This window comes from Ursus arctos, unplaced genomic scaffold (genome assembly GCF_023065955.2).
Source record: "Ursus arctos isolate Adak ecotype North America unplaced genomic scaffold, UrsArc2.0 scaffold_14, whole genome shotgun sequence".
NCBI classification, from domain to species: Eukaryota; Metazoa; Chordata; class Mammalia; order Carnivora; family Ursidae; genus Ursus; species Ursus arctos.
This window is the reverse complement of record NW_026622808.1, coordinates 35,454,477-35,478,306: the sequence shown is the minus strand read 5'-3', so window position 1 is coordinate 35,478,306 and position 23,830 is coordinate 35,454,477. Positions and strand designations below refer to the sequence as shown.

The 23,830-nt window shown below is 41.0% G+C and overlaps 1 protein-coding gene and 1 pseudogene across 5 annotated transcripts in view; one reads left to right on the top strand and one right to left on the bottom strand.

Annotated features, from left to right (window-relative positions):
• The first annotated feature begins 2,149 nt into the window (after positions 1 to 2,149).
• The window catches only part of NEK4 (NIMA related kinase 4), a 32,819-nt gene continuing 11,138 nt past the window's right edge, over positions 2,150 to 23,830 (top strand). For 2 of the 5 annotated variants that reach the window (XM_048226599.2, XM_048226598.2), the window contains exons 1-14: positions 2,166 to 2,454; positions 4,291 to 4,557; positions 5,473 to 5,670; positions 6,077 to 6,184; positions 7,684 to 7,838; positions 9,729 to 9,870; positions 11,915 to 12,322; positions 14,262 to 14,411; positions 14,943 to 15,095; positions 15,771 to 15,837; positions 16,580 to 16,689; positions 17,800 to 17,888; positions 19,332 to 19,537; positions 20,007 to 20,128. In XM_048226599.2, the coding sequence (XP_048082556.1) occupies positions 2,362 to 2,454; positions 4,291 to 4,557; positions 5,473 to 5,670; positions 6,077 to 6,184; positions 7,684 to 7,838; positions 9,729 to 9,870; positions 11,915 to 12,322; positions 14,262 to 14,411; positions 14,943 to 15,095; positions 15,771 to 15,837; positions 16,580 to 16,689; positions 17,800 to 17,888; positions 19,332 to 19,537; positions 20,007 to 20,128 (2,268 nt within the window). In that variant the 5' untranslated portion in view covers positions 2,166 to 2,361. Of the gene's footprint in view, positions 2,455 to 4,290; positions 4,558 to 5,472; positions 5,671 to 6,076; positions 6,185 to 7,683; positions 7,839 to 9,728; positions 9,871 to 11,914; positions 12,323 to 14,261; positions 14,433 to 14,942; positions 15,096 to 15,770; positions 15,838 to 16,579; positions 16,690 to 17,799; positions 17,889 to 19,331; positions 19,538 to 20,006; positions 20,129 to 23,830 lie in introns of all 5 variants that reach the window. The other 3 variants (XM_026501007.4, XM_048226597.2, XM_057311784.1) reach the window with 3 other exon arrangements.
• Positions 22,666 to 23,179, bottom strand: LOC123001171 (ATP synthase subunit g, mitochondrial-like; annotated as a pseudogene).

Below are 23,830 nucleotides of genomic sequence, written 5' to 3'. Positions count from 1 at the left end.
ATGAGAATTCAAAAGAACAGGAGTGGACAGGAGGAGTAGGAGAACCAGAAAAGTTCTAGAAACCAAGAAAGGAGAGGACTCACCAGAGGGGCAAAGGCTACTGAGGGGAAGTGGGATGGATGAAGACTAAGAAAGGCCTCTAAGAAATCTGAGTCACTTTCCAGGAAGCTTTCTTGAAGGCATGTGGGGCCAAGTAACTATAGGGGTTTTAGGAGTGAGTGTGCCATAAGCCTTCCAGAATGTTGTTTTGAGTGTTGACCAAGGAAAGACAAAATTGCAAGCTGCAAAATAAAATATGTGCGTTTATTTGGGGTCTTAGGGATTGCAAGCCAGGAGACACAGATTCCACCAAAATCAAAAACAAATTCTGGAGAGACAAAGGAGTTCAGAGTTTTTAAAGAAGAAAGAGGGCATTTACATAAGTGGTTTTGAACAAAATGTGATTGTTGCTGGTATAGCTTTAGCCACACTAATCTATATGTGATTGATTGCCAGGGCTAGTGTTAGGCAGAAAGTCCATTTATGTCCATTTTACCATGTAGCAGATGCTTTGGCTTTTAGCTGAGTTCAGCAAAAATTCTGAGAATTTGAGACAGAAGACATGCATCAGCTCCATTTCCTCAATGTCCTCAATGTCCTCCTGGCTTCATTTTAAAGAACTCTGTTAGCAATGCTGACTCCAATTTATTCTCTCCATTAACATGAGTTTCTTAACTTACCAGAGACTGAATTTCCTTAACTGTAAAATGAGGATGATAATAGTATCAGCTTCACAGAGTTGATGCAAGGATTAAAAATGCTAATGTACTTGTCTCTAAGAGGGGAATGGGGATTAACTGGGAAAAAGCATGAATTAACTTTCTGGGGGCAATAGTATTATTAAAAAAGAAACAACAAGCCCCAGATGGAGTCATATGCCCCCTCACCTACCCCCAACAGCAAACCAAGACTTAACTACAGTTTCAACCAAACCCAAGAATGTGACCTTCTAATTTGAAATTTCCTGATCAGCACTAGTGAGATAATCTGTACAATTAAAAACCCTGCCATTCTCTTCCCCCCAAAAAAGAAGATGCCCTGGCCTGAAACTTTCAGTAATAAACTGAAAGTTATTTCTTTTCTTTTTTTTTTTTTTTCAGTAATAATTTCCTTGCTCTGCCTTCCTTCCAGTAAAAACTTTTCATTTTGAACAATTCCTTAGAGTATCTCTTTACTTGCTAGACACGGTGATGCCTGAATCATGAATCACTTAATAAAATCAATCAGCTCTTCAAATTTACTTAGTTGAATTTCTGTTCTTTAACATTACCCATTCTCAGCGGGGCGATATTGCCCCCAACTGGGCAAAAATTGGTTCTTGGATGTAGGCAAATCTTACATTTCAAAAGGATGGATTTCAGGTCCTTGAGAAAGACAATCGGAGTTACACACGTATCTAATAGGGACATAGGAAGGATTTGCAATTGTGAGGTCTTTTAGGTAAATGCTCTAGGAAAAGGAAGGGAAATGTCAGTTGGATCAAATAAACTTTTAGCACCTTTGAGCTTTCACACCTGGGTCTTTTAAGAAGGGTCCGCCTACGGACACTACCTTAAGCTGTTAAAAACCGTGCCAGAATTTGGTCAAGTCACCACGGTGCAGGGGTTTGGAGGATATGAGAGTCCTTTCCATTTCTTAATGCACCAGATGAAGCTTTTAGGGGTGAAGTGTACTGATATCTTCAGTTGCTTTTGAAATGCATAAAAAATAAGATGGATTGCTAGATGCATACATTAACCATCGTGCGATAATAACAAATGTTACTTGTAGAAGCTAGTCTGTCATCCCTCGATTAGAATGGGAGCCTCAGGAGGAGAGGGACTTTGTCGGTTTGGCCCATGGTAGGCGGTTAATAAAATTACTTGTAAAATGAATGACGAATATTTTCAAAGCGCTTATATCAAGTACGTGCTCAATACGTGGAAGCTTCCATTATTTTATTGTTCCCGGCAACCCGGAAGTTCTCGGCGGTGGAACTGAGGCAGAAGGTGCGCGCGCCAGGACCAGCGGTGTCGCTCTGGCCGTCCGAGCCTGGGCTCTATGGCCGGTCCTCCTGGATGGCGGAACCGCTCTGGCCGCCTGCCGCTTCGGCTCTGTGGTGGATGCTTCCGGGCCGCGGGAGCATGCGCGGGGCTGCGCTGGCCGGGATCGCTATGGCAGCGGCGTCGCTGTGGGCCCAGCCTCCGAGCTCGCGTCGGGGCCCGACAGTCTCAGCAGCCGCCAGCACCGCGGCCTCTTGGGCATGAGCGGGGTCTCCCGCCGCGGCCCGCGACCCTGGCCGCCTCTGCCGCCGCATCCCAGCTTTGGGCCGGCGCCGGGAACATGTCCCTGGCCGCTTACTGCTACCTGCGGGTCGTGGGCAGGGGCAGCTACGGGGAGGTGACGCTCGTGAGGCACCGGCGGGACGGCAGGCAGGTCGGCGGGGTTGGGGCCCGGCAGGGGGTGGAGGGCAGGCAGCCGTTTGCGAAGGCCGCCGTCCAAAGATTAGGCTCCGGGTGGTCTGAAGGGAGCTCAACCTCGGATGTCACTTCTTCAGGGAAACCGTTCCATACTACTAAGAGTAGGCCAGGCCTTACTGTAATATGCGCCCCAAACTCCTGTAGTTCTTCTTGATAGTATTAATTGTCTTGCTCGATCTACACACCTTCTCCACTCTTGACAATTCCGTGAGATCATTCTTTCCCACAGTCTAACACAGCGCCCGGCAGGTATTCCTCTTTGGATGAAGGGCCCCATACATCTCAGCTGGAGACTACTGGACTCGCTTAAAACTCATCACCTTCCCGCCAAAGCTTTCACGGTCCCCATTTCAGTGAGTAGCACCACCAACCATCCAGTTGCCCAAGCTGGACATACCCAAGTGTCATTCTTGACACACACCACTGCCCCCATTCATCTGTTCACTAAGCCGGGAGCCCTCTTCTCTATCTCCACTGGTACCACCCCAATCCAGGACATCATTATCTTTAGCTGAGCTGTGGCCATGGCCTCCAGGATCCTCGCTCTTCAATCCATCACTTTCATTGCCATCTCAGCAATCCTTCTAAAACTTACAGCGAATGTTGTCGCTCCTTTCTTTAAAGCACTTTATCCTACAATCCTCAGGATGATGAGTCAGTTCTTTAAAATGGTTTATAAGTAGGGTGACCATATCATGTATCATACAAACTGGGACAATTTCGAAACTGGAAGGAGGCACTATTAATAATTACAGCAGGACCGTGGCAGTGCCCCGGGCAAGCTGAAAAGAGTTGTCCCTCCCAAGTATAAGGCCCTGTTGCCTATTCTGCCTGGTGTCAGGTGCTGGTAGCTCTGCCTGGAACACAAGCTCAGGTTTAAGACATTTATTCAGTAGCAATAGAGGGATGGGATGGTGTCATTGGATTGTTTGAGTAGAGGATGGGGTATTGATGGTAGTCATAGCCCCGCACATTTGAGCAGTAGTTTATAATTTACAAAGCACGTTTATATATATGCTTGTTGTTGAATGAATTGTATGGACTATTAATTGGTTGTGGGCAATGTATTAGGTGTCAGGGGATGTTGATTTTTTTTTTAAGTGGGAATAATTTTTTAAAAGATTTTATTTATTTATTTATTTGCTAGAGAGAGAGTGAGAGAGAGCACGCATGAGCAGAGGGGAGAGGGAGAAGCAGGCTCCCCGCTGTGCCGGGAGCCTGATGTGGGGCTTGATCCCAGGTCCTGGGATCCTGACCCGAGCCAAAGGCAGATGCTTAACCAACTGAGCCACCCAGGCGCCCCATAAGTGGGAATAATTTTTAATGTTGAGACTCAGTGATTTTTAAGCTTATTAGGCCATGGGTCCCTTTGAGTATCCAGTGCAGTCTATGGTCCTGTTCTGTCTGCAGATGTATTTTCAAGCCTTATATTACATACCTTTGTAGGGGGATCTTAGAGGTTAAGGAATCTCTACCACAGGCTTTATGATTGATACAGTTGTATGTTAACATGGACTCATTTTTTAGCCATTAATTATAAAATGCAGGTGGAAAGTGTAATACATTTTTTGTGATCCTCCAGCCTGTTTTAAGTCTAACCTGTTGAAAATATCAGTAAATTACAGCAAATCTTTTCCCCAGTTTTGTGCTTTGTGAATAGCAGAACGAATAGGTTATCTGACAGGCTCCAGGAGGTTGGTTTTGAGGACAGTCAGGAGAACCCTTAAATATTCTGAACTTATAAAACTTTGTGCTTATTTGCACATTGTAAAATCATGTGTTTTCTCTGTAGTATGTCATCAAAAAGCTGAACCTCCGAAATGCCTCCAGCCGAGAGCGGCGAGCTGCTGAACAGGAAGCTCAGCTCTTGTCTCAGTTGAAGCACCCTAATATTGTCACCTACAAGGAGTCGTGGGAGGGAGGCGACGGTCTGCTGTACATCGTCATGGGCTTCTGTGAAGGAGGTGATCTGTACCGAAAGCTCAAAGAACAGAAGGGGCAGCTTCTGCCTGAGAGTCAGGTGGTGGAATGGTTTGTTCAGATCGCTATGGCTCTGCAGGTACTGTCCAGACACAGCATTCCACTTGCTGCAGGTGATGGGGATGGCAGGTGGACTTTAGGAAATGCTTCCCCAAATGTTTACGTGAAGAAAAATCCATTTATGAAGTGGACCCAATCCCTCGCTATAGCGTGAGAGTATTTCTGAATGAGTGATGTCTGTGTTGAACTAGACATGGATTTCAGTTTGTAGGGGATGCCAGTTCTCTGTTCGTTTAATATTTATAGCAAAATCAATTTTAAGGGCCCTGAGTCGACAAAGCAAAAAATGACCATGTCTGTCATCAGCTGGTCAGCTATGTCCTACTGAAAGGTGGTTGGCCTAATTAATATGCTTAAACTGTGGGGAGGTGGGCTTTAACCCTGCTGTGGCAGAGTGAGTGGAAATACAAAACATGTCTGTGTTTGAATATACACATATTCAAATGTGAGACTGTTTATGAAATACCACTCTGGAACTGGGCAGACTTGTCCAGAATGGATTGACTGTGTGTAAATTTTAAGATACTCTGTCTAAATAAAAGTGATCTTGTTATATTTGAAAATATTATTAAGCCGAAGATTTCATGAGTCTGAGGGGAATGCGCATCTGATGCTGTACAAGTTGTCTTTCTCCCTTCAGTGGGAGTTTAGAAGTGTATTTTTAACTGGATCCATTTAATGCTAAATGGTAAAATTGTCAAGGTATCAGGGAACAGCTGTGAAGGATACTGGGCAAATTAACGCATAGAACTTAATTTCTTGCTTTGGAAAGCTGTAAATCAGACTTCTCATTCAGAGATGATAAAACAGCGTTTAGTCATTTAGGTGACTGAGACTCTTTCACTCATGCGATTGTTGATGGTGTGTAAGAAGTCAGGAATAAATAAGTAGATGAGTGTTCTTATATTTAATGAAGTTTTATTTCTCTCCTCAGTATTTACATGAAAAACACATCCTTCACCGAGATCTGAAAACTCAAAATGTCTTCCTAACAAGAACAAACATCATCAAAGTGGGTGACCTAGGAATTGCTCGAGTGTTAGAGAACCACTGTGACATGGCTAGCACCCTCATCGGCACACCCTACTACATGAGCCCTGAATTGTTTTCAAACAAACCTTACAACTATAAGGTAGGATTGAGCTGCGTATGCCAGCTCACCCTGTCAGGACAGTACTCATAACTTCAGAACCCATCAGATAGAAAGTCAGAGGAATTCTCTGCGAATCGGCTTAAGGAAAATGTTTTTTGGTTTTTCTTTAGATTATTTCTTTATTTATTTGAGAGAGACCGAGCGCGTGAGAGCGAGCACCAGCAGAGGGAGAGGGAGAAGCCGGCTCCTGCTGAGCGGAGAGCCCAATGCAGGGCTCGATCCCAGGACTCTGGGATCATGACCTGAGCCAAAGGCAGATGCTTAACTGCCTGAGCCACCCAGGCGCCCCAAAATGTTTTTTGTTTTGTGTTGTTTTGTTTTTTTCAGAGGAAAAACGTCAGTAAGGCATTCTAACATTTGACTCTTTACTGTTTTTCTCTTCTAGTCGGATGTTTGGGCTCTGGGATGCTGTGTTTATGAAATGGCCACCCTGAAGCATGCTTTCAATGCAAAAGACATGAATTCTTTAGTTTATCGGATTATTGAAGGAAAGGTAAAGAATATTCTGAAACTAATTGTTTTTAATATTTGGAGCAAGGTTAATTTAATGCCTCTTTGTAAGTAGCTATTAGCAAAAATGAGTCATCATTGATGTCGGGTGGATAGGTAAGGGTGGTAGGCCCCTTCTACGGGGAAGGTTAAACTAGAAAGAGAAGGGATCGATCGTTTTTTAATATTAATTTGTGAAGGTGGCTTAAGGGTTCTGAAGAATTGGCTTTTTGAAAACCGTTGCCTTCTAACCACAGGATGTTCAGGTGCCCTGAAAGGATATTGGTAGCTTCTCCTGAGCAGCTGTGGTTAAATGAGCCCCATCTAAAATGAGTCCACTCTGGGCAAAGTACCCATTCCATCCCCAGCTTGCTCAGTGCCTGGTGATTGGAAGACACTTTGCAACAATGTAAAATAGTAATAGTAATAATTTGCAACAATGTAAAATAGTAATAGTAATAATAATAATAATAACAACAACAACAACAACAGTGCCTGGCGATTGGAAGACACTTTGCAACAATGTAAAATAGTAATAGTAATAATAATAAGGAGGAGGAGGAGGAGGGGGAGAAATACATAAAAACGAGTCTACTCTGATGGTGGTGCCCTTTCTCACAATTACAGGTAGCCAGTTAAGAACTGCAGAAAGCGTTGGGTACAACATAGACACCAGAGGGACCACGTTTATATGTTGAGGCTAGTTGTCTTCTGCAGTGTTCGTCATCTACACACCATGAAGTTTTAAAGCTGTAAACTACCTGCTGATTTTAATACTATGCCAAGACTCACTTTCTTAATTTCAAAATATTGAAAAACACAAAAAAAGTAAAATGCACCCGTAATTCCACTACTTAAGACTCAAACAAGAAAGGAGTGAAATTCCCCTCTCCTTTTATCTTTCTATCCTCTGGAGATCACCATTGCTAGGAATTTTGTGCGTAGCCTTCCCAGCGTTTTCCTGTCTGTGTGTATCTCTCAGTCCGGGTGTGTATGTGCACATATGCACACAGGCGCCTTTAAAGAGTAACCGAGATGGAATCAGGCGGTACATATTGACATGCAACTTACTTTTTTGACTTAATACATAAGGGACATCTTTCCAGTTCGGTACCTGTCATATTTTTTAAGAAGCTGCCTATCATTTTATTAGAAGGATGTACCGTAAGCTATGCTATGGATAGATATTTAAGTTGTTTCCAGTTGTTTACTGCTGTAAGAACAATGCTGCAGTGACTGTGCTGGTCCATAAGTCTTTAGGAACTCATGCTCTGATTTCTGAAGGAGGGAGTTCTCAAGTGGGACTGCTGGTTTGAAGGATATACTTTTACAGTCTCCCAACTTGCTGCTATGACACAGGACTCTAGTAAGCTTCCTGTGTGCTGGCTCTTTTCTGCTCCTGTGGATAATGACTTTAAAGAAATATTGGGAGACATCTACTTTTTCCTTATACTTTGTTTCACAAGACCAGAGTCATCATTGTGATATTATTTCTCTTTGTAGCTGCCACCAATGCCAAAAGAATATAGCCCAGAGCTGGCGGAACTGATAAGAACAATGCTGAGCAAGAGGCCCGAGGAAAGACCCTCCGTGAGGAGCATCCTGAGGCAGCCTTACATAAAGCACCAAATCTCTCTGTTTCTGGAGGCCACAAAGGCGTAAGATACTTCCCTTGCAGATAGATGGCTAAATAGGTGAATAAAAGAAGGTAGCTTCTAGAATTCTCATATGTAGAATTTATGGGGAAGTTTTATTTATTTATTTATTTTGAGAGAGAGAGAGAAGGGAGGAGGGGCAGAGGAAGAGGGAGAGAGAATCTTTTTTTTTTTTTTTTTAAGATTTTATTTATTTATTTGACAGAGATAGAGACAGCCAGCGAGAGAGGGAACACAAGCAGGGGGAGTGGGAGACGAACAAGCAGGCTCGTAGCAGAGGAGCCTGATGTGGGGCTTGATCCCATAACGCCGGGATCACACCCTGAGCCGAAGGCAGACGCTTAACCGCTGTGCCACCCAGGCGCCCCAGGGAGAGAGAATCTTAACACAAGCTCCACACCCAGTGCAGAGCCCGACGTGGGGCTCGATCTCAGGACCCTGAGATCATGACCTGCACTGAAATCAAGAGTCAGATGCTCCACGGACTGAGCCATCCAGGTGCCCCTGTGGCGGGTTTTTTTAAACATGAAGGAAAATTGCACGATTAGGGCATATGTTGAGATTTACATAATTGCTAAAGTCAGAACTCTAGAAGACCATTTAGAGAATCACTTCTACATTCCTCAGAGGGTTCCAAGACATATCAAGTATGATTCTTTCAAAAGGATATATGTTTTAAAAACCATATGAAAATGAGATTATCTAAGAAGCCTGTTATATTATGTACTATGTGAGATTAAAAAGTAAGCGCTCAAATTTCTGAGAGCTTCCAAAAGTTTCCCTCTTGACTCATATTTCTCTAGAGAACAGTTTCTTTCTTTGACTTGCAGGGGTTACCTTCACTAAACTGCTGTTCCAGGATCTAAGAGCTACATGGTCTCTGCCTTGTGACATGTTAGATTTAAGAGTAATACTAGAGGGGCGCCTGCGTGGCGCAGTCGTTAAGCGTCTGCCTTCGGCTCAGGGCGTGATCCCAGCGTTCTGGGATCGAGCCCCACGTCAGGCTCCTCCGCTGGGAGCCTGCTTCTTCCTCTCCCACTCCCCCTGCTTGTGTTCCCTCTCTCGCTGGCTGTCTCTCTGTCAAATAAATAAATAAAATCTTTAAAACAAAAAAATAAGAGTAATACTAGAGAGGCCCCGGGGGATAAAGAAAAACCATCTTTTTATTTACAGTCTATAATTTGCACCAAACAGACCTTTGGCCTTCCACAGCACTTATCTATGCCCCTGTTGAATTCCCTGTGAGTTAGCTCAGTTGTAGAAATGTCACCCTAAAGGAGTTGGGGATAGTAATCCTGTACACTTTTATTCTTCAAGTCCAGGCTGAGCACACCAGTCATTTTTACTCTCAAATTGGGCAAAGCATTTGTGGTATAATTACACATATGTGAAACTTGAAAATTGTGCTGGTTCTTCTGTACATGAAGTAATTTCTCGTTGATTTTTTATGGTGGAATAATCTTGTATTTACGGACAAGTTGCAGAGATCCTACAGAGAGTTTTGTACACCCCTCCCCCAGCTTCTATCATAAACATCTTACGTTACCATGATACATTTGGCAGAACTAAGAAAACAGCAGCAGTACCTGATCGTTGACTAAACTCCAGACTTTATTTGGCCCTCGTCCAGGACCCAATCCAGGACACCATACTGCATTTAGTCCTCCTGTCTCCTCAGTCAACCAAGTTTCTCACTTTCTTGGTTTTTCATGACCTTGACTGATTTTGAGGAGTACTAGTCCAGTGTTTTGCGGAATGCCCCCTGGTTTTCAGAAAACGATTTTCTCTAAATGGAACAGTTTTTATAATACATATACACATTTCCTCAGATATGTATAAACCTTTCATCTTCACTATACTGATAATATTTTTTTCCTTTTTTTCCTCATAAAGAAAAACCTCCAAAAGTAATATTAAAAATGGCGACTCTAAATCGAAGCCTGTTGCTGCAGTGGTCTCTGGAAATGCCGAATCGAGTCATAAAGTAGCTCCCCTCCAGCCACACTCTTCTGAGGGCCCCAAGACATATGTAATGGTGTGTATTTTAGAAACTACTAAAACGATAGGTTATTGAAGCAGATGGTATAACATGATGTCAACCATTTTACAGTGAACCATTAACTGCATTCACAGTGTCGTGCAACCACCACTTCTGTCTAGTTCCAAAACATTCCGTGTCACCGCAGAAGGAAGCCCCGAGCCATTGAGTGGTCATCCTCATTCTCTCCTCCACCTGGCCCCTGGCAACCTAATGTGTATTCTGTCTCTGTGGATTTGCCTGTTCTGAGTATTTCATGTAAACGGAATCACAATATGTGACTTTTCGCGTCTGGCTTCTTTCACTGAGCGTGATGTTTTTGCGGTAGCATGTACGTACTCTGTTTTTATGTCTGAGTAATATTCCACTGTACGTGTGCACCACAGTTTGCTTATCCGTTCATTCATTGGTGGATATTGAGTTGTTTTCACCTTTTGGCTGTTGGTATGAAAATTTGGGTACAAGTCTTTGGGTCCCTGTTTTCAGTGCTTTTGGGATATATACCTAGGATTGGAATTGCTGGGTCGGGTGGTAGTTCTAGAATTACTTTCTGAACAGCCAACACACTGCTTTCCAGAATGATTGCATTTTACTTTCCCACCAGCTAGTGCACAAGAGCTCCGGTTTCTCCATAACCTCACCAACTCTTGTGATTTTCTGCTTTTCTGCTTCTAGCCATCCTAGTGAACGTGAGGTGGTATCTCAGTGTAGTTTTGACCTGCGTTTCCCTAATGACTAACACAAAGCATCTTCGCACAAGCTTCTCAGCCATTTGTATTCCTTCTCTGGAGAAATGTCTGTTAAGCGCTTTGCCCACTTTTTAGTTGGGTTTTTTTGTATTTTTGTTGTTGAGTTCTCAGAGTTCTTCTAAGAACTTTTGCACAGTAGATCCTTTCAGATACATGACTTACAGATATTTCTTCTCATGCTCTAGGTTGGCTCGTCACTTTCTTGATAATGTCCCTTTTTGCACAAAAGCTTTTAATTTTGATGAAGCCCAGTTTTATCTGTTTTTTCTTCTGTGGCTTGTGCTTTTGATGTCATATCTAAGAATTCCTTGCCAAATCCAAGTTCATGATGATGTATGCCTGTGTTTCCTTCTAGGAGTTTTATAATTCTGGCTCTTATATTTAGGTTGTTGATTCGTTTTTAAATTTTTTAATTTTCTGTTTATTGTGGTGACATAGATATACATAGAATTTGCTATTCTTAAAAAATATTTATTTTAGAGATATATATATATATAGAGAGAGAGAGAGAGAGAGCACAAGCAGGAGGGGCAGAGAGAGAGAGAATCTCAAGCAGACTCCATGCTGAGTACGGAGCCCAGTGTGTGGTTTGATCCCACAACCCTGAGATCCCAACCTAAGCCGAAACCATGAGTCAGATGCTTACCCAACTGTGCCACCCAGGCGCCCTAGAGCTTGCCATTTTGAGCCACCTCTAAGCCTACAATTCAGTGGCCTTAACTACACTCACAATATTGTGCAACCATCACCATTATCTTCCAAAACCCTTTCATCACTCCAAGTAAACTCTGTACTCATTAAGCAATAGTTCCCCGTTCCTCCTTTTTCCAGGCCCCGGTAACCTCTAATCTACTTTCTGTCTCTATGAGTTTGCCTGTTCTAGATGAGTGGGATCATACAGTATGTGCTGTTGTGTCTGGCTTATTTCATTTAGCGCGTTTTTAAGGCTCATCCATGTTGTAGCATGTACCAGTACTTCATTCCTTTTTATGGCTGAATAATATTCCATTGTTATGTGCATATCATATTTTGTTTATCCCTTCATCTGCTGATGGACATTTAGGTTGTTTCCACCTTTTGGCCAGTGTGAATAATGCTGCTATAAACATTGGTCAGCAAGTATCTGCTTGAGTCCCTACTTTCAGTTCTTTGGGGTATTTACCTAGGAGTGATATTGCCGGGTCATGTGGTGATTCTGTGTTTAACTTTCTGAGGAACCTGCTGTACCTTTTTGAGTTGATTTTATGTGGTGTGAGGAGGGCTGTAATAAGTTGGAAGCATATTTTCATCAGGGTGAAGACAAATGTTTGTCCCAGGAGAAACCCACAGTCACTGGCCCCTTGAAGACACCAGCAAGTCTGAAAGGCCACAGCTGCAAACCAGACGTGAGCAATACCTCAGAATCACTAGCCACCATCAGTAAAGTGAAAATTGACATCTTACCCGCAGAAAGAAGGGATTCACTGAGCGACGGCTTAGTTCGGGAGAATCAGCTAAGACACTTAGATGCCTCTAAGGAGCTAGAAGGTAAATGCAGTATTTCTCAAGTGAAGGGGAAGCTGCAGGATGGTACTGAGCCCAGCCCTCAGCCGCGAAACCTAATTCCCACATCGTCCTCTGGTGATGTCACTGGGGAAAGGAATGATGACCCAGTGAGACCTCTGCGGCCCCTCAACCAAGACCAAAAGCTGAAAGAGCAGGTGAGTGATATGCATGAGGTGCTGGTTTCAGAGAGAAAACTGGAAAGCGCGGTTACGAAGATATGGAATGTGGCGTTTATTGTGTTCTAGTTGGAATTTTAGGAAAATCAGTTATTCTGTGTGCCTCTTTAAACATAACAGAAACCAAAGGATAGGACCCGCAGGATTCTTGGGTGCCTTGTGCCCACCATAGGGTATTTGGTGGAAGCTTGCTATTTGTATGTTTTCTCCCATTTCTTTGTTGCTCTTCCTTAGACCTCCACATGGATAGGTAGTTCCGCCAAGCAGGTAACATCACATTTCTTCTTGCACTTGGAAAGTTAGTGATTGATCTTATTTCTTAAGGAATAAAAAAAAGTATTTTATGTGTTGAAACCAAAGGGGAAGGAAGAGAAGAAGAAAAGGAAAGGAGCAAAAGGATTTTGATACTAAGAGACTATTCTGAGTAAATTTAAAAGTTAAAACTTCTACTTGAACTTGGAAAGAAGTGTAAGTTAGATGAAACATGGCAACAGGGCAATAGCTAAGGATTAGACAGAAAGCCAGAACATTTGGTGACCTTTTCATTTTTATATGTAAAATATTCTAAAAACATATTTAAGATGTATTTTAACTATTTTTATAATCCATGCTAAAATAGTTAAATTTGATATATTAAATATATTTTTATATTTGATCTTTCATATAAGATATATAAAAACTATTTCATTTTTATCTTTTTAAAAGATTTTATTTATTTGAGAGAGAGGAAGAGAGAGTGAGCACGTGCGTGCACAAGCAGAGAAAGGGCCAGAGAGAAGGAGAAGCAGGCTCCCCGCTGAGCAGGGAGCTGGACATGGGGCTTGATCCCAGGACCCTGGGATCATGACCTGAGCCAAAGGCAGACGCTTAACTGACTGAGCCACCCAGGCGCCCCTATATTGAAATGTTTTAAATAAATTTTTGTTTTTATGGAAAAGTCCAAGTATAATGCTTTTGTCATTTAAAGTCATTGGATTGAAGTCTTAAACTTTCTTTGGACACTGGAATTCTTAGTACTTTGTGGATAAAACTATGTGTCCTGCTTGTTCTGCTTGGCTCTCAAATTATATTCAGAGAATCTCAAGCCGACTCCATGTGGAGCGTGGGGCTCAATCTCATGACCCTGAGATCATGACCTGAGCTGAAATCAAGAGTCGGCTGCTTAACGGACTACGCTACCCAGGCACCCCAGAAAAGAAGTTTTTTTAAAAAATGTAAATCAAACATCAGCAGTTTCTAGTTAGTAACAATCTGAGTAGTTTAATTAAAATAATTATTTATTTGTTGAGGGGGGCCACCTGGGTGGCTCAAATGGTTAGGCGTCTGCCTTCAGCTCGAGTCATGATCTCTGGGTCCTGAGGTCGGGCTCCCAGCTCAGCGGGGAGTCTTCTTCTCCCTCTCCCTCTGTCTCTCCCCTTCCTCATGCTCGCTCTCTCTCTCTAGCTCTCTGTCTCAAGTGAATAAATAAAATCTTAAAAAAAATATGTATATATATAATTATTTATTTGGGGGCACCTGTGTGGTACAGTTGGTTAAGTGTCCAAGTCTTGGTTTCAACTCAGGTTGAGATCTCGGTTGTGAGATCGAGCCCTGCCTCAGGCTCTGCCCTGAGCGTGGAGCCTGCTTGGGATTCTCTGCCCCTCCCGTTCATGCTCTCTCTTGCTCTGTCAGATAAATAAATCTTTTTTAAAAAGTAAGTACTTTATTTGGGAAAAGATTAAAAAAGCCAGAATATGTGGGTAACCAATGTCAGCATTTTGTCTTTGCCTGTCAGCACTGCAAATGAGCATGCATTTTGAGAAAGACACTCCTCCTCATTTCCAGTTATAATTTTACAATAGTTTGGCCGTTTGGAAGTTCAAAAGAATTTCATTATTCTGTTTTCTTTTTTGTTTGTTTTTATTTTATTATCTCTAAGGATCAAGTTGCTGGTGAATGTGTTACAGAAAAACCAGACAGAACCCACCCGGGTTTACAGCCACAGAGCTCCGGCTCTGAGCCTTCCCTCTCTCGACAGCGACGACAGAATAAAAGAGAACAGCCCGAGCACGGTGGGGAAGAGAGACAGGTCAGCAGAGAGCTCCGTGGAGTAAGTCCTTGTTCTGCTGCTTGGGAAATAGACTTCGTTTAGAATGATTAGCACTTGCCGAAAAGGCACGTAAGAAATGCAGGAAACATATGGAGAGGGGTGGCAATGGGGAGATGCTAACTAGTAGTTTTCAAATCTCAGGGAGTTGGAAAAAGAGTAAAGATTTTCTCTTCCCCAGCAAAAATGGACATCTTGAGAGTTAAGGGAATAAGCTAACAAGAGTAAATTTCTGATCCCTCCTGTGTTATACTGATGAATAGTTTCTTCCTTCTGCATAAAATCATGTTGACACCTAATTTCTTGAAGTGACTTTCACAAGCTCCCTCTCTATCAGCTTCTTAGATGGTAATTCACTTTCGGCAGAGTTTCTTTCCAAAAAAGTGCAATGTTTTGAAGTTTTTGAGAGCAAATCATTAATAAATACAAGGGAGACTTACTGGTGAGGGAACTTTGTAGGTGGCTATATAGGAAATTGATAATTTTCCACTTCCCCCTTTTTAATTATTTAAGTTCCAGGAAGCTCCTCCTCGACTTTTGCCTTCTCTTCCCACTGTTGGAAAAATGGATGTCATATTAACACAAAAAGATGCTGAAAACCAAAGTAGAGTGTCTGTTGGGTCTGCTGCGAGCTGTTCGAGGAGCAGGGAGGTGTTATCATCAAAGGTTTGTGAGAGTGTATATTAGATTTTTTTTTCAACCTTCTTTTAAAACTTTTTTGGTTGTAAAAATCCTGCATATGTTGTGAAGTTTTTGTATTAAAACATCTTAGCCGGGGCGCCTGGGTGGCTCAGTTGGTTAAGCGCCTGCCTTCAGCTCAGTTCATGATCCCAGGGTCCTGGGATCAAGCCCTGCGACGGGCTCCTTGCTCAGTGGGGAGCCTGCTTCTCCCTCTCCCTCCCTCCCCCTGCTTATGCGCACTCTTATCTCTGTCAAATAAATAAATAAAATCTTAAAAACAAAACAGAACATCTTAGCCCTGCTTTTTGCCAAACAACAGAGGGGACAAATTTTTGATTCTCAGCAGAAGCTTTTATTGAAAGGGATGGAATCTGTAGTTCCAGGGATGGTCACTTCCACTTAATTAAGGAAACTAAGTAGATTCTGAATGTAAGAAATGTGAAATTTCCATTTGCCCTTCCAAAAATGAGTACTTACCAGAAATGAGGGTTCTGATCATTCCTAGCTAGTAGTTGTAACCGTGATGTGGACTGGTTTCAAACAGACACTCCTTTAAATACCTGTGCAGGGCCTTTCCTATAGTGCTGGATGATATGTCAAACATTGCAGCTGTTACAAAGATAGTGAGTAGGAGTGAAAGTAACTAACTCTCTTTAAAAGGATCGACCATTATCAGCAAGAGAGAGGAGGCGACTAAAGCAGTCACAGGAAGAGGTGCTCCCTTCAGGTAAAGTTTTCTCTTCCCTTCATCTATTGGAGGTTGTTGGTTTGGCTTATGGATATAGCATTGGTTCTGATTGTGAGGTGTGAAGAATTTTCAGCATCAGTGATCCATTTGGGAAACAGATTTGGAAGAATTTTTGAAATTTCTTAGGCCTTTAAAATAAATCAGCATAGGCTGTTGGGTCAGAGGAAGAGGATATTAAAACAAGAGCAAGAGGGCTTTGAGTGGCATTCCCTTCTGGGAGATTTCAGACAGGAAATGGAGTGAGCGTTTAATTTGTTTCCGTGTTCAGATTCTGCGGGTCAGGAGGGGCTGTCTTCTCAGGAACAGAGGGATGAAGCTGGGAGAATGGTGCTGCCCTGGACCGAGGGCTGCGATCATTCTTATTACTATAATCTAAAGACAGTACTAGCTGATTCTGTTTATTGAATAGACTGACTGTGGCTCAAGCATTATGGGAAGCATTTTAAGAACGTTATCTCATCTCCTGTTTACCGTAACTGTCAAAGGTAGGCAGCACTATCTGCATTTTGCTGCCGAGGAAACTGAGGCTTAGAGAGGTTACGTAACATGACCAGGGTCACAGAGCTGGTGGCCCTAGAACTGAGGTTTGAACTGAGTTGTCACACATGAGTGAGGACGAGTGTGCTGTCTGAGTTACTTCTAGTCCGGCACTTGCCGTAAAGCCCTCTTCTGTGGAGGCCAGCCCACCACAGACTGCTGCTGGGGGTGGTCACTTTTTCAGGCCCTTCAGTGAGGAGAGCTTCTCTGAGTGCATCGGGGCCCGGGAAGCCACAAGAAGAAGGCCAGCCCCCCCCTGCCCAACGGTTGTCTTCTGACTGCACTGCCGCTCGGGTACGTTACACGGTCCTACGGAAAAGGGGGGCAGGTCTACATCTGGCGAGCCTAATACAGGAAACCTTGTAAACGCCAGCTCCGTTGATTTCTAGGATGGCCCTGCCTTAAGTTATACTTTTTCACTCTTGATAAGGGAGAGAACTGGAGAATAATAACTAAAAAGAGTATTTTGCTCCGTTAAAGGAATGAGTTTTTTAGGTGCTCTTATAAGCGGTTGGTAGCTTAGTTACTATTTTTTTTAGGTAGTGTTTAAAACAGGACTTCCAGAGAGCTTCCACTAGGCAACATTTTGCTTATTCTGTTGTGTAACCAGTATACCTGCCTACCTGGCCAAATTTTAGTCTCATTTGCTTATCTTTGCTCAGTTTCCTGTTTGTGTCTGAGTTCCTTAGCTTCTTGCCTAGGGAGGAGGCAGGGGCAACATCTAGCGGCTAAATGGGTAGTTGCAAGGTTTCCACCAATGTTCGTTTTCTGTGTAATGATACCCAGGGAATAATTATCCATTTTTCTCTGTTGCGGTTTTTGACATTATTTCTGGGAGGATATAATTATTTAAAGAAATAGAAACTTCCTGCTTTTAAAGTAAGGAAGATTTGTTGCTTTAACAGTATTCTGTGAATAATTTGTTTCACTGATCAAGATATTCCTCTTCATTTTCCGAAGTTGGAAGGTTTGTGTATAATTAAATCAAGCAATCCTTTAAGGTATTTTAACAAAGAGTCTCAGATATAAGCAAACTGAGGTTGCTTTTATTTAGGTGGCATTTTATCTAGCTTAAAATTCCTTAGATTACCAGCCCTCTGCTTAGGAATTGGGGTACCAGAACTGTTTGCCTGCTCTCTTCTGGAAAGGAAATTTCTTCAAGCTGAGACTTTCCAGGGCCTTGTAAAACTTTACGTTAATGTTCTTCAGGGTTCACTCGTGAACTTTATGGGTGAACTGGGACATCATTTGGGTAAAGTAACTTCAACTTTTAGATCATTAGTTTCCTTCCTGTTAAATTGGACCCAGGTGCACACTGTGTCTAGACATCGCATCTAAGAGTGTTGCATGTATTATGTTCTGGTTGTGTTGTCATGTGGAATTTTGTTTTTCCAAACATTAAAGGAAAGGAAACTCATCCACTGTCTGTCTGAGGATGAATTCAGTTCTTCTACAAGTTCAGCTGATAAATCAGATGGGGATTCCAAGGAACGGTAAGATTCTTATTTTTCTGTCTCCTCTCATAAACAGTTTCTATTTTGATTAGTCCTAAATGTGTATTCAGACCTGTAGTGCTGTCATCAATAACATTATAAATGAGTTTTGGTACATGTTAGAGCTAAAACTATCTCTTCTGATGAACACATCTTGATTTTATTCAGAATTCTTATAGAATGTCTTCTTAGATCTCTGGTTTATAGTTTTTATCAGATTTGCAAAAATTTTGACTGTTACTTTTTCATAATTTTTTTGGTCTCCCTTTTGCCTTCTTGAGGATTTTAATTACGTATATATTAGATTGTTTAAAGTTGTCCCATAGTTCACTGATGGTGTTCGTGTTTTTTAGACATTTTTTCTGTTTCATTTTTGATAGATTCTACTGCCCTGTCTTTGGGTTCACTGTTTTCTTCTATAGCATCTAGCCTGCTAATCCTATCTCATGTATTCGACACACTGTATTTTTAATTTCCAGGAGTTCTATTTGGGTCTTTTTATAACTTCCGTGCCTCTCCTTAATATGTTAATGCATTTCTCTACCTTGGACATGTGGAATATATTTATAATAACCACTTTAATGTCTGTATCTACAAAGTCTATCACTTTTGTCACCTTTGGGTCTCTTGCTATTAACTGATTTTTTTTTCTCTTCATAAGTGTGTGCTATTTTTCTGCTTCTTTGCATGTCTGGTATTTTTGACTGGATGCCAGACATTGTCAAGTTTATCTCATTGGGGGCTGGTATTTTTTTTATTGCTTTAAATATTCTGGAACTTTGGGGCACCTGGGTGGCACAGCGGTTAAGCGTCTGCCTTCGGCTCAGGGCGTGATCCCGGCGTTATGGGATCGAGCCCCACATCAGGCTCCTCTGCTATGGGCCTGCTTCTTCCTCTCCCACTCCCCCTGCTTGTGTTCCCTCTCTCGCTGGCTGTCTCTCTGTCAAATAAATAAATAAAATCTTAAAAATAAATAAATAAATAAATAAATATTCTGGAACTTTGTACATGGACTAAAAATAGTTGGGCAGAATTTATACATAGAACCTGGGGCTTCTTTCTGGTCTCTCTTTTCTAAGATTTCACTCTCACTTTCTAGTGTCTGTGGTTGTCTTGAACTCTGTCCTTTGGTTTTGCAGGCCAGAAAGACTGTGGGTTTTCTGTTGTACGTTAGTGACCTATGGCCTGCCCTTAGGCTAAAAAATGTTGGTGCCCCTCCAGAACCTGCCTACAGGTTTTGTACATTCTCCATTGTCTTCACATACTGGATTTTTGTATTTTGCTGAGTTTATACTTACATATGGAAGGGTCTGTCTGTAAGAGCTTTCTTAGCTATTTAAAAGCAGAACATTCGTAAATGGTGTTTTGTATCTAATTTTTTAATGAAAACTTCTCATAAAGCCAGTGAAATCAGGGGAATGGGGATTTTTTTTTTTCCCCCAGGAAAGGTCATACAAATGAAATGAGTGACTTGGTGCAGTTGATGACTCAGACCCTAAAATTGGAGTCTAAGGAGAACTATGAAGATCTCCTGGTTCCAGAGCCAGTGTCAGAATTTAAACTTCATCGGAAGTACCGGGATACGTTGATACTTCATGGGAAAGTTGCAGAAGAAGCTGAGGACCTCCATGTTAAAGAGCTACCTTCCGGTGATTTATTCTTCTACAGCAAACTGGAGAGCATGCTTATTGGAGAAATGTGTCACACCAAGAAGACAATGCTCCCAAAATCTTTTTTGCTTTTTTATTTTTTGTTTGGATAGCTCCATAAAAGGCATATCTTATTTTATGCAGCAAGTTGTGTTCCTGAAAAGTTGCATGAAAATTGTTTCTTTAAATAAACATGAATGCATGTTTGGATTTTTCATGTGGCTTTTCTTGAAATTAGACAGTTGTGGATTTTAGGTCTAGGAGGTGGTAATGAGACATGAGGTGTAAGTTCATATATACATTTGTCATCATTAAAAATACATGAAGTTATTAAACCTAACACTTGTCAAAGTGTTTTTTTTAAAACACTTTTTTTAAAGTGTTTTAAAAAACATGTTCTTCCTGCTGTAGTGGCGGAAGTATTTATTTTTCCCTATCTTTGTTAATTGCTTTTTTGCTGTCATGCCAGGTTCTGAAAAGATCAGAAGAATAGTTGAAGTTTTGAGAGCAGATGTAATCCAGGGCCTGGGGATTCAGCTTTTAGAACAGGTGTATGACCTTTTGGAAGAAGAGGATGAATTGGAGAGAGAGGTGAGTATCGCATTAGCTGTGTTAGCTGCTTATGCTATAGAATTCTTTTTAACAGACTTTTCAAATTTAATTAACGTACTGTACATTTCACCCATTTAAAGTGTACCATTTGGTGGTTTTTAGTATGTTCGCAGAGTTGTACAGCCATTACCACAACCAATGTTAGAACATTTAATACCCCCAGAAGAGACTCTATACTCATCACTCTGCCCTCAAGCCCTCCACCCTTAAGCAACCACTGCTATTTTGATGTCTATAGATTTGCCTATTCTGGACATTTCATTTAAATGGACTCTTATAAAACCTGTAGTCTTTTGTGATTGGTTTCTTTCAGTTAGCATAATGTTTTCAAGATTCATCTGTGTTGTAGCATATATCACATTCTTCATTGCTTTGTATGGTCAGGTAATATTCCATTATATGGCTATACCACATTTTGTTCATCAACTGATGGACACTTAGGTGGTTTCCCCTTTGTAACTATTATGAATAATGCTGCTATGCACATTTATTTTTGTGTGGACATGTATTTTCATTTTTCTTGGGTATGTACCTAGGAGTGAAAATTGCTAAGTCATATAGAAAGTCTGTGTTAACATTTTGAAGGACCGCCAGACTGTTTTCCAAAGCAGCTGTACCATTTTCCATTCCCATCAGTAATGTAGGAGGGTTCTAATTTCTCCACATTCTTGTCAACACTTGTTATTGTCATCATTTTGATAATAACCATCCTAGCAGGTGGGAAGTGATACCTCATTATGGTTTTGATTTGCGTTTCCCTAATGGGTGACGATGTTGGCATCTTTCAGCGCTTCTTGGTCATCTGTCTGTGTTTTTCAGAGACACATCTATTCTGACCTTTTACAGATCTTAAAATTGTTATTTATCTTTTTATTGTTGAGTTGTAAGAGTAGTTTGTATGTTCTAGATACAAGTGCTTTATCAGATATGAGATTTATAAGAAGTTTTCTCTATTCTGTGGTGGTGTTTTCACTTCCTTTATGGCATTGTTTGTAGCACAAAAGATTTTAATTTTGTTGAAGTCTAATTTATTTATTTTATTTTTTGTCATTTGTAGTTTTGGTACCATATCTAAGAAGGCTTTCCCTAAGCTAAGGTCTTGAAGATTTATTCCTATCTTTTCTTCTAAGAGTTTTATCACACAAGTTCTTACAAATAGGTCTGTAATCCATTTGAGTTAATTGTACAAGGAAGGGCTTCATCTTTATTCTTTTGCATGTGGATATCCATTTGTCTCCGCAAACTGTTCTTTTCCTATGAATTGTCTTGGCACCTTGTTGAAAATCAGTTGACCATAATGTAAGGATTTATTTCTAGACTCTTGATTATGTTCCATTGATTTAAGTCTCTGTTTATGTCTGTACTACACTGTCTTCATTACTGTAGCATTGTAGTAAGTTTTGAAATCAGAACGTGTTAGTCTTCCAACTTTGCCCTTTTTTTTCAAGACTCTTTTGGCCATTATTTGCATTTCCATGTGAGTTTTAGGATCAACTTATTAATTTTTGTAAAAACGCCAGCTGGGATTTTGATTAGGATGCTGTAGAATCATTCTCTAAATAAATTTTAGTTCGACTCACCTTACTTTTCTGCTTAAAGTTACTGTTATCGTACTAAAATCTTATTTCTTTTTGAGAGATTCATTATATATGCTCACCTATTTGAAATTGAACAGTAAGGCATATTTATGTTTATAGAACACAAACAGTTCTATACCAATTTAAAAAAAATTGCCTTTTCTTGTCTGATACAAAGGTAATAAATACATGGTTGTTGTAGAACATTTAGAATATACAGATTTAAAAATAAAAATCAGTGTACTCTTAGCCCGCAGTGATTCCAGATTTTGTTGTTCATCACTCCATAAATAGTAGTAGCATTTACTACTACTAACACGGTTTTCTAAGCACACTACATGTATTAAGTCATTTAAATCTCCAGCAATCCATTGAAGTTGTTACAAGTGACTCACTTTACAGACGAAGACTCTGAGGCACAGAGAGATTAAATGAGTTGCCCAAAGTCACACTGCTAACAGTTGGCTGAACAACTGGCCTTCAGTGCAGACAGTCTGATTCCAGAGCCCGTGTTCTCAACCACTGTTCTCTACTGCCTTTTATTCTCTTATACATATGTCTGTGGTTCGTTGTGTATGTACGCCTCCATCACATCCATATATGTATCATAGCCTTTTTTTTAAAACCCAAACAGGAAATATATTGTACACAGTTTGTAGTGTGTGTTTTTCACGTAATGGTACAACTGAGCTTAGACACACAGCCAGGTCCTGGTAATAAAAACCACTCTTGAGTGTTCCTGTGCTTCTGAGGCCACTGCTCTTTTCCTGTTCTCCCAGGGGCTAGTTCCTGATTGGCTCATGCAGATTATTCTCCAGCGTGTCAGTTGCATTACATCACACCTGCGTTACGGAAACTTTCAGAGTAGTGCCTCAACAAACATTTTTTGACTAGTTATACTTTAAAAATATTTATATTTCTAGTTTTTTGGTGATAGTAATAGCAACAATGGTGAAGCCTTAAATTCCTAGAAATACAGTTGCTTCTCTACCAGTTCATTTTATTGTTTTGGATTCATTATCTTATTTTATTCAAATACCAGTCTGAACACACATGGTCCAAGAACACTCAAACCAGATGTAAACAGATGTTAAAGATTGATCTTTAAACATCATAGTCAGTGATGTCACACTTGCCTATGAGCTCACCAACATAAAACTACATCCACACCCCAGTGGCCACCAACCATTCAGCAGAGCTTCCTTAACTCTGAGTTGTTGGAAGCTAATCGTTTGAACACTCTTGATTATTTTTTTCAAACTCTGAATAGCTGTAGGGATCTCAGCAGAGATTGGTTGGAAGAACCAGCTCAACCTTGGCATACTGCCAAAATGTTGCCAAAGCTTTGAGTAAGTCACAGCAGTGCCAGGGCCTTCTCTGAGAGGTTACAGACAAACTGGGCCATGTCCAGGATGGAGAGTCTGTTATCCTGGATGGCCGCTGAATGTCACTTCTCCAGCAATTTAATAGTAAATGATATCTAAGTGTTCTAAATTTTTATTTTAAAATAATTTTAGACTAGCAGAAAGTTGCAAAAAGAATATAAAGAATTCCTGAATACTCCTCATCTATATTCCCTAATATTACTATTCTGTCACTTTTGCTTCATTATTCTCTTTCTTCACATGTATAATTATTTTTCTGTCCATTTATGAGAATGTCTCTCCACCCCTAAATTTATTGGTATATTTCCTAAAAACAAGAATATGTCCTTATAGGGGTGCCTGGGTGGCTCAGTTGGTTGGGTGTGCAACTCTTGGTTTTGGCTCAGGTCCTGATCTTGGGGTTTTGGGATCAAGCCCCCATCAGGCACCACACTGAGTGCAGAGCCTGCTTGGGATTCTCTCTCTCTCTCTGAAAAAAATAAATAAAAAGAATATGTCCTTATGTAACCACAGCTCGGTGATCAAATTCAGAAAATTAACATTGATACAATACCATTATCTAATCTACAGATCTTACTTAAATTTTACTAACTGTCATGCTGATATCCTTTATAGTGAAAGAAAAAAAATCTTTCTATTCTAGGATTCAGTAGATTCAACTCAATCAGGTTGAATTAAATTAAGGATTACCTTTTTAAATAGGTTTATTAAGATACAAT